The 14,165-nt window shown below is 44.7% G+C and overlaps 2 protein-coding genes across 2 annotated transcripts; both read left to right on the top strand.

Moving 5' to 3' along the window:
* Nucleotides 1–1,547: 1,547 nt before the first annotated feature.
* On the top strand, nucleotides 1,548–6,765 carry LOC125510058 (UBX domain-containing protein). The gene is made up of 4 exons (XM_048675149.2): nucleotides 1,548–2,496; nucleotides 5,249–5,419; nucleotides 5,720–5,923; nucleotides 6,361–6,765. Exons 1-4 carry the CDS (start codon nucleotides 1,720–1,722, stop codon nucleotides 6,589–6,591), a joined length of 1,383 nt encoding a protein of 460 aa, XP_048531106.1. The 5' UTR covers nucleotides 1,548–1,719; the 3' UTR covers nucleotides 6,592–6,765.
* Nucleotides 6,766–7,750: 985 nt separating this feature from the next.
* Nucleotides 7,751–11,638, top strand: LOC125510067 (uncharacterized). The gene is made up of 4 exons (XM_087520561.1): nucleotides 7,751–8,261; nucleotides 8,381–8,551; nucleotides 10,461–10,805; nucleotides 10,892–11,638. Exons 2-4 carry the CDS (start codon nucleotides 8,446–8,448, stop codon nucleotides 11,563–11,565), a joined length of 1,125 nt encoding a protein of 374 aa, XP_087376687.1. The 5' UTR covers nucleotides 7,751–8,261; nucleotides 8,381–8,445; the 3' UTR covers nucleotides 11,566–11,638.
* Nucleotides 11,639–14,165: the final 2,527 nt, after the last annotated feature.

The raw sequence follows: 14,165 nt of genomic DNA, 5'->3' as shown, positions 1-14,165 counted from the left end.
GCAACTCTAATCTGAATCGTGTTTGATGTTTCCGTCATCACAAACAGTTCGTATCATTTTTTTACGGTTTTCTTACACCAACTTTTGCGATTAATGCATCACACACAATTTCGTCGAAGGGTCTCTAATTGTAATGTCGTCTTAGGACCATCCTGCAGTAGTGTAGAGTCATGTTCAATGATAATCATGTCATCAACATATAGAATAAGAATCCTACCTCATGACGAAATGTAGCTAGACAAAGATCGCAACCGTCATAATCACTCGTAGAAAAGCCATCAGAAATAACCATAGAGGTGAAACCGCAAATGAGTCATGCAGATTTAGTTGAGGCCAGAGAGAGAGAGACATACCATGCCATTGGGAGCACAATACCTGAGTGTGGATGCATGTAGGTCTCCTCACACGATTCACTACATTCTTATTATCAAGCTTGGAGATGAACAAGTGAAAAGAGAAGCGACAACAAGGGCATGAAGTTTAGTCATGTGAGACGTAGACTAATAATATGGATACTCATGAACTTTCTACTTTTCAATAGTAGAAAGTCCATGACATGCTCTAGATGTTGTGTCAATGTGGCCATATTGAATCAACGTGCATGATGTAAGTGTGTTGATGGTGGTATTTATGCCAAACATGTTTGTGCGTATACTTTATAGGAATATATGGGGACTATGGCGAAATAGTTACATGTAGTGCACGCTTGCAGATAAGCTAGGTATTCCTTCTTGTTGTATGCATGTATCCATAGCGTGTAGCTATGACTGTTGACCGTCTTATTAGACCGATTTGTGTGTTTGCGCATCTATGATATTGGATGATCATGTGATGTGTTATAGCCGGTTTTAGTTCTTCCTGTGTATATCGTGCTTCACCTTTCTCCGGTTGATATATTCAAGACATGAAACAATGTTGTAGGGTTAGGCCGTACCATGAGAACATAACTGTTTACTTGCGTCACCCCCCATAGCTAAGTACGAATCTGTTAGTATTCCTACAAAAAATCAATGCAACCCATGCCCCTGGGACACAATGTGCTCTGATTTTCGCCTGTGCGCACCAATGATGATTTTCTAATGAGCAATCTCTTGGTTTGTTGAATTATATTGCTAGCATATATTTGAACTATCACTAGATATTCAAGCATGCGAAACAAATATAGAATGTAATGTATCACAAAATTTCAAAAAGATCCTTAACTATGTAACAAAGGTGTTGATGGGATTAATAGACATTGTTGTACATTAAATTGTTATTTTGTTGCGGGAGTTATATAACCGAGTTAGCCAAGAAACGAAAACTACAAGTAACAGTAGAATCAACGGAGCACATCATGCCAGGCAAAGAACCGCCATGCTACAATCTGTTTTTTATTGGGATATCGTTCTATTCAAAGAATTCAACAGAAAATTTCATAAATCACAATACGTTACGCCGTATTCTTGTGTATTTTTTCGTATTCTTGTGTATATAGACTAGTACAGTCCTAGATAGAGAAGCGAAAAGCACTCCGTTCCGTTCCGTGAAGGAAGAGGAGACGAGACGTCACGTCACCACCGAGTCGTCTCTTTGCTCGCTCTCGCAACCAATCCAACTCGAGAGTCGAGACTACTCTTCGCATCTCCTCTTCCTCTCAAGTCCTAACTACCTAAGCGCCCCCAAATCCCCAAACCCTAGCTCTGCCCCACCCCCACCCCCACCCCGCAGCCGGTCGCCATGGCCGAGACCGTCGACGACAAGCTCGCCTACTTCCAGGCCGTCACAGGCATCTCCGACCCCGACCTCTGCACCGAGATTCTCGTGGCCAACAACTGGGACCTCCAGCTCGCCGTCTCCTCCATCACCGGCGACCCCTCCTCGCCCGAGCCGTCCACTTACGCCCCGCCGCCCCCGCCTCCGCTGGAGTCCGATTCCATCGCCTACCACCCCCCTGCACCGGCTCCGCAGCAGCAGCAGCAGCCGGGGATCGCGTGGAGGCTGGTGACGCTCCCCTTCTACGTCGTCTCCGGTGGGGTCGGCCTCGTCACCGGTTCCATCCGTCTCGGTGTCTGGGTCGCAAGCGGCGTGCTGTCCCGATCCCTCTCCCTCCTCGGCCTCGCGCAGCGCGGCGGTGACCGCTTGCTTGAGCTGCCCCCGTCCGCCGCGGAGGCGGTTGACTTCCTGGCCGAGTTCGAGCACGAGTTTGGGGCTGGCCGTGGCCCGCGCTTTGTTGCTGAGGGATTTGCAGACGCGCTGCAGCGTGCGCAGCGTGAGTACAAGCTTCTCTTCGTGTACCTCCACTCCCCTGACCACCCGGACACCCCAGCATTCTGCGGTGGCTGCCTCTGCTCCGAGCCCGTGGCCGCCTTCATAGATGAGAACTTCGTTGCATGGGGTGGTAGCATCAGAAGGACTGAAGGGTTCAAGATGAGCAACAGCCTGAACGCATCACGCTTCCCGTTTTGTGCGCTAGTCATGGCATCTACGAACCAGAGAATTGTGCTGTTGCAGCAGGTATGGTGTTGGTGTGCTCATCAATTATTTTTCTTCTAAGATCCAATTTCAGAGTTTGTTAATTAGCACATGGATTATACTGCAGGTGTTTGTGTGGGGATCGATATAACTTTGCATTATTAGATAAGCTTAGCCGAGTATGCGGGTTACTTGCAATTAGATAAGCTTAGCCGAGTATGTGGGTTACTTGCAGGGGGTATGTAAAAGGAGATTGCGATTCTTTAATTACCATGTTTGATTCATTATGATGTGTTCATGCAGTAGCTTAGAACAACAGTTACAGACCTGTGGCCTTGTGAGTTAGTTAAGCCTATTGCTATGCCCTTGTGCTGATAGACTAATAGCTGGTTATAGCAAGATTGGCCTACCTTCAGAATATAATTGCATCACTTATTGAGTTTAGTTGTCCTGGAGATGTATATGTGCGGTCATAGAGAAAATCTTTTATCCTACGCTGTTTGTGATGTATGTGTGAACACTATGATGAAGTAATCAAAAACAAAAGTGCATGATACCTTTCACAAATTATTTTTATTAACCTTCCTCTATTGTCTAATTGTTTTACTGCAATGATGCATCAATTGGAATTTTAGTAGTTCTTTTTTAGTTCTTATACTCAGTTTTCAATTCCAGGCCCAAACAATTGAAATGTTCTCCCTTGGGATTACACATTCCTGGTCCTGAATATCTTGAGATCTTGTAGTCCTACAACGAACAACTAAACCTGCCATTTCCCATTCCTGTTAGCCAATTTGAATGAATCTAACATACCATAGGGTTACTGGATGCATTTACACGATTCCTCTATAAACCTTTATACTTGAATTTCGCGCTACTCTAATGAACTTGAGCAAAAACTGCTCATGATATTGGAAAATTAGTTTGGTAATGCTTCTTTGCAAGATTCAAACGAGATGGTGCACTTGTGGGACTTTATTTCTGAAGATACAGGAATTTGCTTTGTTTCTCCCCAAGATATTTTTATCAATCCAGATCCCAGGACTCACAAAAAAATCCAGAAAAGGCTACTGGGGTTTTCTTAACTAAATTGTTCTTTGAAAGAATAAAGTTTGTCCCATGGTCCAGGATCTCACCTCATTTTGTTTGCAAACATCATGACTTGCACACACTCACAGGTCCTTCATGTAGATAATTAATTGCTCACATACATTGCATCTGATTGCGTCCAATTACTACCAGCAATGGATGCATTCTCTTCTACTCCATCCATACCAAAATATAAGACGTTTTGCAGTCTAAATTGAACTGCAAAAACGTCTTATATTTTGGTACGGAGGTAGTAGATGGCTGCGTATGTAGATGACAAAAAATCAGGAAATTTCACTTGTCAATTGTTGGTTATATTATAAGCTACTGCGTGAAATATTTGCATTATGATTTCTTAAAATTTGGTATATACATCATCTCTACTCTCATTTTAGTACATAGAAATCAAGCATGATCATATAGTAATTTAACTGTCTGATCTGATTATGCACTTTCTACTCATGGGTGATGCTAAAGTGGTTGTTAATACTAATATGCTTTGTTCTTGTATTTTAAAATGTATGATTCCAGCTAAGTTGCATGGATACAACAATACAGATACCACAATACCGTGATATGGTGATTTTTTAAATACGCAGAGCTAATAAATACTTAAAATATATAGATATTGATGATTTGCACATGGGAACGGGAAAAACGATAATTCAGGGGCGGCCTTATTATTGATAATTGTTATGATGTTGCTTGCTCCTCCAGTACATGGGCAGCATGGCTGATTTTGGCAAGAAAACCCCATTGTTTTCTAAGCCCACCAAGCACACTAGCCTACTCAGCCCAGGTAGCCCAATAAGGCACTACCACAATAGTAAAATCCCATCACCCATTGCCCTTGTAAAATCACATGCCCTCTGCAGCAGAGAAATGAGCAGAGGCAGCCACTCATGGAGAAGCGGAGTAGGGAGAAGGAAAGTGGAATCACACCTGGGTGGCTGGGTGAGATGGAGCAGGTGGACGGTGGTGCTCTAACTCCGGCACAGAGGGAGGTGTGTTGTACCGGTGGCGCTCAGATCTGGGGTGAGAGCACAGGGCGGTTGGAGCGTCGGCGGCCAACGACCGCTCATCTCCTTCTCTAGGTTGGCTGAGCAGCGGTGGATTTTTGGTTTTCGTTGCTGGCGTGGGTAGGGAGCAGGTGGTGGTGCTCAGATATGGGCCAGGGCCTTACCGGTGGAGGCGCATCGAGGGGAGAATAATACCTGCTGCGCTGTGCTGTGCGAGGGCTTTTGTACTAGAGTGTTAGGTTTCCTCCGTATCCCACGTGTGTCACCAGGTATCTCCACCATATCCTATTTATTTTAATCTTTTTGGAAAATGGAAAATGACCCGATACGTTTCAAGGGGTATCCGGACGTATAAAACCCCTGGTATGCTGATTTTGTGCTGTATCCGCGTACCATAGGATTCCAGAGTGAAATGTTGTGATATATTCTTACTCTTTTTCCTTGCCTGCTTTTGTACATCATGTGTAATAGTACCACTGGATCCTGAGATTGTTGATAGATCGCTTTCTTTACCTGATAGTAAAGTGAAATGATGCATCTTGGGAAGAATGGTGGTCGTTTGGATTTAGAACTGGCCACTATGTTTCTTATATCGACCTATTAAAGCGTTAGACTGTTGTTTAATTGCTTCTTTAACACTTTGATTGGTCAGTTTTGCTCATGCATTTTCTTCTGATCTTCCAAAGGTTGAGGGGCCCAAATCACCTGAAGAAATGATAACAATTCTTCAGAGAGTTGTTGAAGAATGCACTACGTCCCTTGTTGCTGCCAGGATTGAAGCTGAAGAAAGACTAAACAATCAACGTTTGCGTGAGGAACAAGATGCTGCTTACAGAGCTGCACTTGAAGCTGATCAGGTACATTAAGCTATATATGACTTATGGGTCCTTTTATAGTTTTTATTGTTTGTGCTTTGGTTGTAGAAGTATCTATTCCTGTCTAATGGTAAGAAAGGAAGGTAGGTCAGATGTTGTAATAACTCCTTGGTTTTCCTTCTGTAAAAAGCACCGTGCCTCATAAGGATCACATTTGTGCATTCACAGTAAGTGCGTCATTTAAGGTGTGATTCAAGCAGTGCACACACATGCCACTATATTTTCTCCTAGTGTTGGAATGTTTTCATGATAGCACTGATTTAATCACGCAATTATGACCAGGCCAGAGAACGCCAGATGAGAGAGGAACAAGAAAGACTTGAAAGAGAGGCCGCGGAGGCTGAGAGGAAGCGTATAGAAGACGAGGAAGCACAAGCCAGGGCAGTCCAAGAAGCAGCTGAAAAGGAAGCCGCTCTTGCAAGGAGACGGCAAGAGAAGGCAATGGCTCTTGGCGCTGAGCCTGAGAAAGGGCCTGACGTTACTCGAGTATGTTTAACGTTCTTTTCACGCTATCAACAACCTTTTCAATTCTTACTCTAGTATAACATGTGCAGAACCATATCTTTCTGCTTTTCAAGCATTTTTCTTCTTTTGTTGATCACCAAATATCAGTGTAGTACCTTATGCTGCATTTCCCCCCCTAATTTGTTACTTATTACTCCCCTCCGTTCCATAATACTTGTCGTGGTTTTAGTTCAAATTTGAACTAAAACCATGGCAAGCATTATGGAACGGAGAGTGTAACTTTTTAAGGGGCTAGATAGGGACACATTGTTCCTGAATTTGATATTATCTATGTACACATGACCTGCATTATCTGAACATGAGGTATATGTTGTCACTTGATAGTAGTAGTAGTAGTAGCATCATAATTTGGTCACAGGTCTTTGAACTAACTCCGAGCCATGCTCACAATTCTGCAGGTTCTTATAAGATTTCCAACTGGAGAGCGCAAAGAAAGGAGATTCCACAGTTCCGCCACCATTACCTTGATATATGACTTTGTTGATTCTTTGGATTGCTTGAAAGCGGAAAAGTACAGCCTAGTTTCTAATTTTCCACGGGTAACATACGGTCCTGAAAAGAACTCCCAAACGCTGGTGGAAGCAGGTTTGCACCCACAAGCAAGCCTATTTATCGAGATAGAACAATGAATGTCCCCAATTTTCTAAGTTATATGTACTGAAACTTGCAAGTATAGGTGCTCCTTTTTTACTCTATTTGACAAACAGTGGGGACTTCCAGCTGTACGGCAATATACTTGACTTCTGTGCAAATGCTGCTTTTGTGGTTCTCATTCGTTAATAAATTCACCTTCTGCCGGATCAGTTGACTGCTGCAATGTTTCATACTGTATTTGTTAGCTATATACTGTATGTTTCTGTGGTTAATTCGGTGCACCGAAAGGTTGTTCTTTAGGAGCTAAACTATTCTTTACGCTAGCGCAAGAAATACTGTTTTATGTGAAAATTAAAGACACTCAAAAGATGCGTACAGCCGTATATGTTTTTATTCCGCAAAAAGAAAGTTGTATATGTTTTTGACCTGGGTGTGTCTAGGGCACATCTAGATGTGCTCTAGTTATTGCACATCTAAGTAAGTGAATCAAGCATAAAGAGAAAAAGAAAAAAGAGAAAGAAAATATTCACAGAATCTCAATGTAAAATCAATGACATATGACTTAGATGTGCAATACTTATGGCACATCTAGATGTGCTTTAACAAAACTGTTTTGACCTTCTCAAACATTCTTCGGGGGCAGTTTCAAGTTATCCGCTACTCCCGAGAACTTGTAAGATGTGTCTTTTTCAGGCATATTTGAAACCTAGCCACGGTCTAGCAACACTCAGAACATAATAGGTATAACACTTTGCCAAAAAGACCCTACAAGAAAAGCAATGAACCCTCAAGGACCAAAGAGCAAAACCACCAATAGTCACCACCTTACCGTCGCCGTCGGAAAGAGGAGAGACACCAACATGCCCATGACAAAAAAAATGCCATAGCAGACAAAGCTGCGGTGTGTGTCAATGAGCAGGTCACCATGTGCCTCGAGATCTCGTGGCTCGATGATCAGGATCATCCTTACGCTCTTCTGTCCATGGCTCGACCGAACTCATCCAACACCGCCAGAGAGAAGACTCGAAGCCGCCTTTCTGCATCCGTCTAACATTTGTTGAATCGGCTGTCTTCTAGATCAGGTCGCCGCCGCCGCACTCGAAGAAGAAAGCATCAGCGTTGCATTTGAAACATAGCCACCAATCCCACTACAACCCTGGAGCAAACGTCGCCGGCAGGATTGAAGCACGAAGCCACGAAGAGGCTCCACAAAGTCGTCGTCGACGTTGCACCGACCAAGGTTGACCAACAATCTAATCCACCATCGACGACAGATGGAAGCACCACGTCGGAGAAGGATCAGAAGACAATTTATTCATAGCCGCCGCGAACGCCATGGGAGCAGCAGCCATGGCCGGCAGAAACACTAAGGGCGTGTTTGGTTCCTTGCCTCGCACCTGGCTCGCACCCACCGTGCAATTTTCTCCCTGTTTGGTAGCCTGAATGTCTAACTGGGCCAGGCCCGACGCATGCAAAAAGAGGCTCCCAGCCAGGCTCACGGGAAACGCAGGTTTCGGGCGTTTCCGCGAGCCCGCACCCGCGCCTGCACCCACACGAGCAAGGATAGGGTTTCTCTCCGCTCTCGTCGCTCTCACCCGACTCATTCACGCCGTCCTCGCTCCCCTCCCTCTCCTGCGACAGCGTGGATCTCGCAGCCCCGTCGCCTCCGTCGACATCTCCGGCGGGCATCCTCGCCACTGCGGAGGTAGAACCCTCCTCCCCTCCCTTTCCATGCCCCCATCGGTCCCCATCCATCTCTTCTCCCTCCCATCCCCATCTCTCTGCCGCTCGCGCTGCACTCACGGTGCTTCTTCTCTGATGTAGATGGATGAAGCGGCGGCCTCCTGTGGTCACGAACGGGAAAGAGGGCTACTCCATGTCTAGCACCAATGCAATGTTTTCCCATCGCCTCCCCTCTCCTTTTTAGGTTCAGATCTGTCACCAGAGCCTCCTCTTCCCCTATGGATTTGAAATGGCTGGGTAGTTTTTATGTAGGTACAGATCTGTCACCAGAACCTCCTCTTCCCCTATGGATTTGAGATGGCTGGGTAGTTTTTCTGTAGGTTCAGATCTGTCATTAGCATGAATATTTGTGATATGTCTAGAACACTTTGCTAGCTTATGGAAATGAGGGAATCAGTAGGTAGACAAAATAGTTATGCAAATGGTGCAAATAATCTGAATAATTTGTCCATATATTTTATTTTGTTTTGATGATGTAAATGATGTAAATATTATCAGTGCACATACCTTTATTAATTTATAAATTTGTGCTGAATTTATATAGATGGATGACAACGGCAAGACCCGAGATACACTGATAGTGCAAGCTGCTGGTTTGGTTGCTGTTTTGTGTGCCTATATGGCCACAATAATTACAAGGGCTAGAATTAGAAATTATCGTGCTCCAATCCGTTATGTTATGCTTGAGAGAGACGTAGCTAGGTTGTCCAATCTACGCTATATCTATGAAACCAATGATGTAAATTGCCATGACCTATTAAGGATGAGCAGGGCCCCATTTTATAACTTGTGTAATTTGTTTCGTGGGCGAAAATTGTTGGAAGACAGCATTCATACCTGCATTGAGGAGCAGGTTGCGATGTTCCTTCTTGTAGTTGGGCACAACCATAGGTTTAGGGCAATGAAACCCATATTTAGGAGGTCAATTGAAGTAATTAGTCGATACTTCAAGGCAGTTTTATATGCTATAGGGGAGTTGCGTGACGAGATGACCCGCCCCCCATCCAATGAAGTTCATCCAAAAGTCCTACACAGTAGGCGTTTCTATCCCTACTTTAAGGTAATATATTACCATTTAGAATTCTATGGACATGCCGAATAACCCATATTTTACAAAATATACCTCACCTCTTTTCTTAGGACTATGTTGGCGCAATTGATGGCACCCATGTTCTTGCCAAGGTACCGGCTGCTATGGCTTCGGCATTTAGGGGTCGGAAAGGTGGCATCACCCAAAATGTGATGGCTGCGGTTGACTTTGACCTTAAGTTTACCTATGTGCTAGCTGGTTGGGACGGGTCAGACCATGATGCACTCATTTTGGCTGATGCGTTGGAAAGGAATGATGGATTTGTTGTCCCTGCAGGTATTAGTGAACCATTTTAGAACCATTTTAGTGGCTTTTGATCATTTCCTAATTACTGGTAGTAACACAACACATGACCTCTTATTTGTTAGGAAAATTCTACCTCGTGGATGCGGGCTATGCCGTGCGGCCAGGGTTTCTTCCACCATATAGGGCTACTCGTTATCATCTTACTGAGTTTGGCGCACGATGCCCTCAAAATGAGAAGGAGTTATTCAACCTCCGCCACTCCTCATTGAGGATCACGGTTGAGAGGGCGTTTGCAGCTTTCAAGAACAGATGGAGAATTGTGGACAATAAGCCTCACCACCCTTATCCATCACAAGTCAAAATCGTCCTAGCTTGATGCATTCTTCATAATTGGATACTTCAGTGGGGAGAGGATGAGTTTGTACCACCTGAGCACTCTTGGACCGGGAATCCAGCGTCAGATGGTGTGATTGACATAGAACATGATAATAGAACCTGGTCACAAATTAGAGATGGTTGGGCTGGGCATATGTTTGCTAATAGGGGCAATTCACGTGTGTAGAGCTGAAGTGTTGGGTTTGGCATGTTTGCCATTAGTTATGTATTATGAATAATTCTACCGTGTAATGCTCAAGTGTAGAGCTCAATTCTATGTTGTAATGCATTATGAATAATTCTTTTTATGGTTCTTTATGAATAATCGTACGTTGTTGTTTGAGCTCCACTTCAATTCTGTTTATGGTTCTTTATAATTTTGTTGGTGCCCCACTTTGGACTTGATATAAATTCTAATTTTGTTGGTGCTCTTTTGGTTCTTCTGTATAGGATTGATGACTGAGATGGCGGCTGATGGTGGGCATGGTGGTGGGAATCACCCATTGCGCTGGACATCTCCAATGTCTGGGTTCATGCTACGTCGATTTGTAGAGCTCATTGCTGGTGGAGTGAAGACGGAAAAGGGCTTTAAGGAGGTGCATCTAAACCAAGTGGCTAAGAATTATAGTGAGCACTTTGGTCTTTCCATAACTGGGACCCAAGTGTACAACCACCTCCGCAAGTGGCGTGCTAGGTGGGTGAAGATAAGTAAGCTCCGAGATATTAGTGGGTCACTTTGGGATGATACCAACTATGTCATATCGCTCGAGGAAGAGCACTACCTGGGTCATATCAAGATTTGTACATAACCACACTTCCATAATCACACTTATCCTGATCCGTAGCTATTTGACTAACCTTTCCATAACCACACTTCATGTAGGACCATCTCAAAGATGTTGAGTATCTCAATGTGCCTTTAGAGAATTATGTTCAGATGCTTGCTATTTTTGAGAGTGGTATTGCTACAGGAAGGTATGCAATGACATCTCATCAGGCTCTTGGGGTTCCTTCAATGGTAGAAACCTCCCCATCATTTGTAAACCTCGAAGGTTGTGGTTCTGAATTTGTTGATGGGAATGAACCTGACTCGAGTGCTACTGGTGCTGCTCATGGGGAAGATGGTGTTGCTGCTCCTCATGGGAAGGAACCATGTAAGGATGCTTCTAGCTCCACTGGCAAAAGGAAGAGGGCTAGCCTGATGAGTGAAGAAGAAGTTCTGGTCATGAGCAACATGTCTGATGCAGTCCGTGAAGTTTCTATTGCTATCGAGTCCACCAGAGAGGCACATCCTGAACTTTACAATTCTGTCATAATGCTCCCTGGTTTTACCGAGAATGATCTATTGATTGTCTTGGATTATCTCAATGAGAACGCCAACAGGGCTAGGAGCCACTCATTTGTGCAGATGTCAGAGACTCGTCGCATTCGTTGGGCCATTCACCACATCTCCAAGTTCAATGGTGGAGTGTCCATGCCCAAGGATGGAGCGCCCCGGGATGGAGCGCCCAAGGATGGAGTGCCCCAGGATGGAGTTGAAGGAAATATGCCCTAGAGGCAATAATAAAGTTATTATTTATTTCCTTATATCATGATAAATGTTTATTATTCATGCTAGAATTGTATTAACCGGAAACATAATACATGTGTGAATACATAGACAAACAGAGTGTCACTAGTATGCCTCTACTTGACTAGCTCGTTAATCAAAGATGGTTATGTTTCCTAACCATGAACAATGAGTTGTTATTTGATTAACGGGATCACATCATTAAGAGAATGATCTGATTGACATGACCCATTCTATTAGCTTAGCACCCGATCGTTTAGTATGTTGCTATTGCTTTCTTCATGACTTATACATGTTCCTATAACTATGAGATTATGCAACTCCCGTTTACCGGAGGAACACTTTGGGTACTACCAAACGTCACAACGTAACTGGGTGATTATAAAGGAGTACTACAGGTGTCTCCAAAGGTACATGTTGGGTTGGCGTATTTCGAGATTAGGTTTTGTCACTCCGATTGTCGGAGAGGTATCTCCGGGCCCTCTCGGTAATGCACATCACTTAAGCCTTGCAAGCATTGCAACTAAATGAGTTAGTTGCGGGATGATGTATTACAGAACGAGTAAAGAGACTTGCCGGCAACGAGATTGAACTAGGTATTGGAATACCGACGATCGAATCTCAGGCAAGTAACATACCGATGACAAAGGGAACAACGTATGTTGTTATGCGGTCTGACCGATAAAGATCTTCGTAGAATATGTAGGAGCCAATATGGGCATCCAGGTCCCGCTATTGGTTATTGACCGGAGACGTGTCTCGGTCATGTCTACATTGTTCTCGAACCCGTAGGGTCCGCACGCTTAAGGTTACGATGACAGTTATATTATGAGTTTATGCATTTTGATGTACCGAAGGTTGTTCGGAGTCCCGGATGTGATCACGGACATGACGAGGAGTCTCGAAATGGTCGAGACGTAAAGATTGATATATTGGAAGCCTATATTTGGACATCGGAATCGTTCCGGGTGAAATCGGCATTTTTCCGGAGTACCGGCCCCCCCGGGGGTTTATTGGGCCTACATGGGCCTTGAGGAAGAAGAGAGAAGGAGGCAAGAGGTGGCCGCGCGCCCCTCCCCTTCCTAGTCCGAATAGGACAAGGGAAGGGGGGGCGGCGCCCCCCCCTTTCCTTCCTCTCTTCCACCTCTTTCCCCTCTCTCCTTGTCCAACTAGGAGTCCTACTCCCGATGGGAGTAGGACTCCCCCTTGGCGCGCCCACCTTGGCCGGCCGCCCCCTCTCCCTGGCTCCTTTATATACTGAGGCAAGGGGCACCCCAGAGACACAGAAGTTGATCCACGTGATCTATTCCTTAGCCGTGTGCGGCGCCCCCAGCCACCATAGTCCTCGATAATATTGTAGCGGAGTTTAGGCGAAGCCCTGCTGCAGCAGTACATCAAGATCGTCACCACGCCGTCGTGCTGATGGAACTCTTCCCCGACACTTTGCTGGATCGGAGTCCGGGGATCGTCATCGAGCTGAACGTGTGCTCGAACTCGGAGGTGCCGTAGTTTCGGTGCTTGATCGGTCGGATTGTGAAGACGTACGACTACATCAACCAAACGCTTCCGTTGTCGATCTACTAGGTATGTAGATCACACTCCCCCTCGTTGCTATGCATCACATGATCTTGCGTGTGCGTAGGAATTTTTTTGAAATTACTACAAAACCCAACAGTGGCATCCGAGCCTAGGTTTTATATGTTGATGTTATATGCACGAGTAGAACACAAGTGAGTTGTGGGCGATATAAGTCATACTGCCTACCAGCATGTCATACTTTGGTTCGGCGGTATTGTTGGATGAAGCGGCCCAGACCGACATTACGCGTACGCTTACGCGAGACCGGTTCTCCCGACGTGCTTTGCACAGAGGTGGCTTGTGGGTGACAGTTTCTCCAACTTTAGTTGAACCAAGTGTGGCTATGCCCGGTCCTTGCGAAGGTTAAAACGGAGTCAAATTGACAAACTATCATTGTGGTTTTGATGCGTAGGTGAGATTGGTTCTTACTTAAGCCCGTAGCAACCACGTAAAACTTGCAACAACAAAGTAGAGGACGTCTAACTTATTTTTGCAGGGCATGATGTGATGTGATATGGTCAAGACATGATGCTGAATTTTATTGTATGAGATGATCATGTTTTGTAACCGAGTTATCGGCAACCGGCAGGAGCCATATGGTTGTCGCTTTATTGTATGCAATGCAATCACGATGTAATGCTTTACTTTATCACTAAACGGTAGCGATAGTCGTAGAAGCACAAGCTTGGCGAGACGACAACGATGCTACGGTGGAGATCAAGGTGTCACGCCGATGACGATGGTGATCACGACGGTGCTTCGGAGATGGAGATCACAAGCACAAGATGATGATGGCCATATCATATCACTTATATTGATTGCATGTGATGTTTATCTTTTATGCATCTTATCTTGCTTTGATTGACGGTAGCATTATAAGATGATCTCTCACTAATTATCAAGAAGTGTTCTCCCTGAGTATGTACCGTTGTGAAAGTTCTTCGTGCTGAGACACCACGTGATGATCGGGTGTGATAGGTTCTACGTTCAAATACAACGGGTGTAAA

This window comes from Triticum urartu, chromosome 1A (genome assembly GCF_056163025.1).
Source record: "Triticum urartu cultivar PI428250 chromosome 1A, HENAU_Tu73, whole genome shotgun sequence".
Classification (NCBI taxonomy): domain Eukaryota; kingdom Viridiplantae; phylum Streptophyta; class Magnoliopsida; order Poales; family Poaceae; genus Triticum; species Triticum urartu.
Note: the sequence above shows the minus strand (reverse complement) of the source record. Positions and strands in the feature narration are given on the sequence as shown.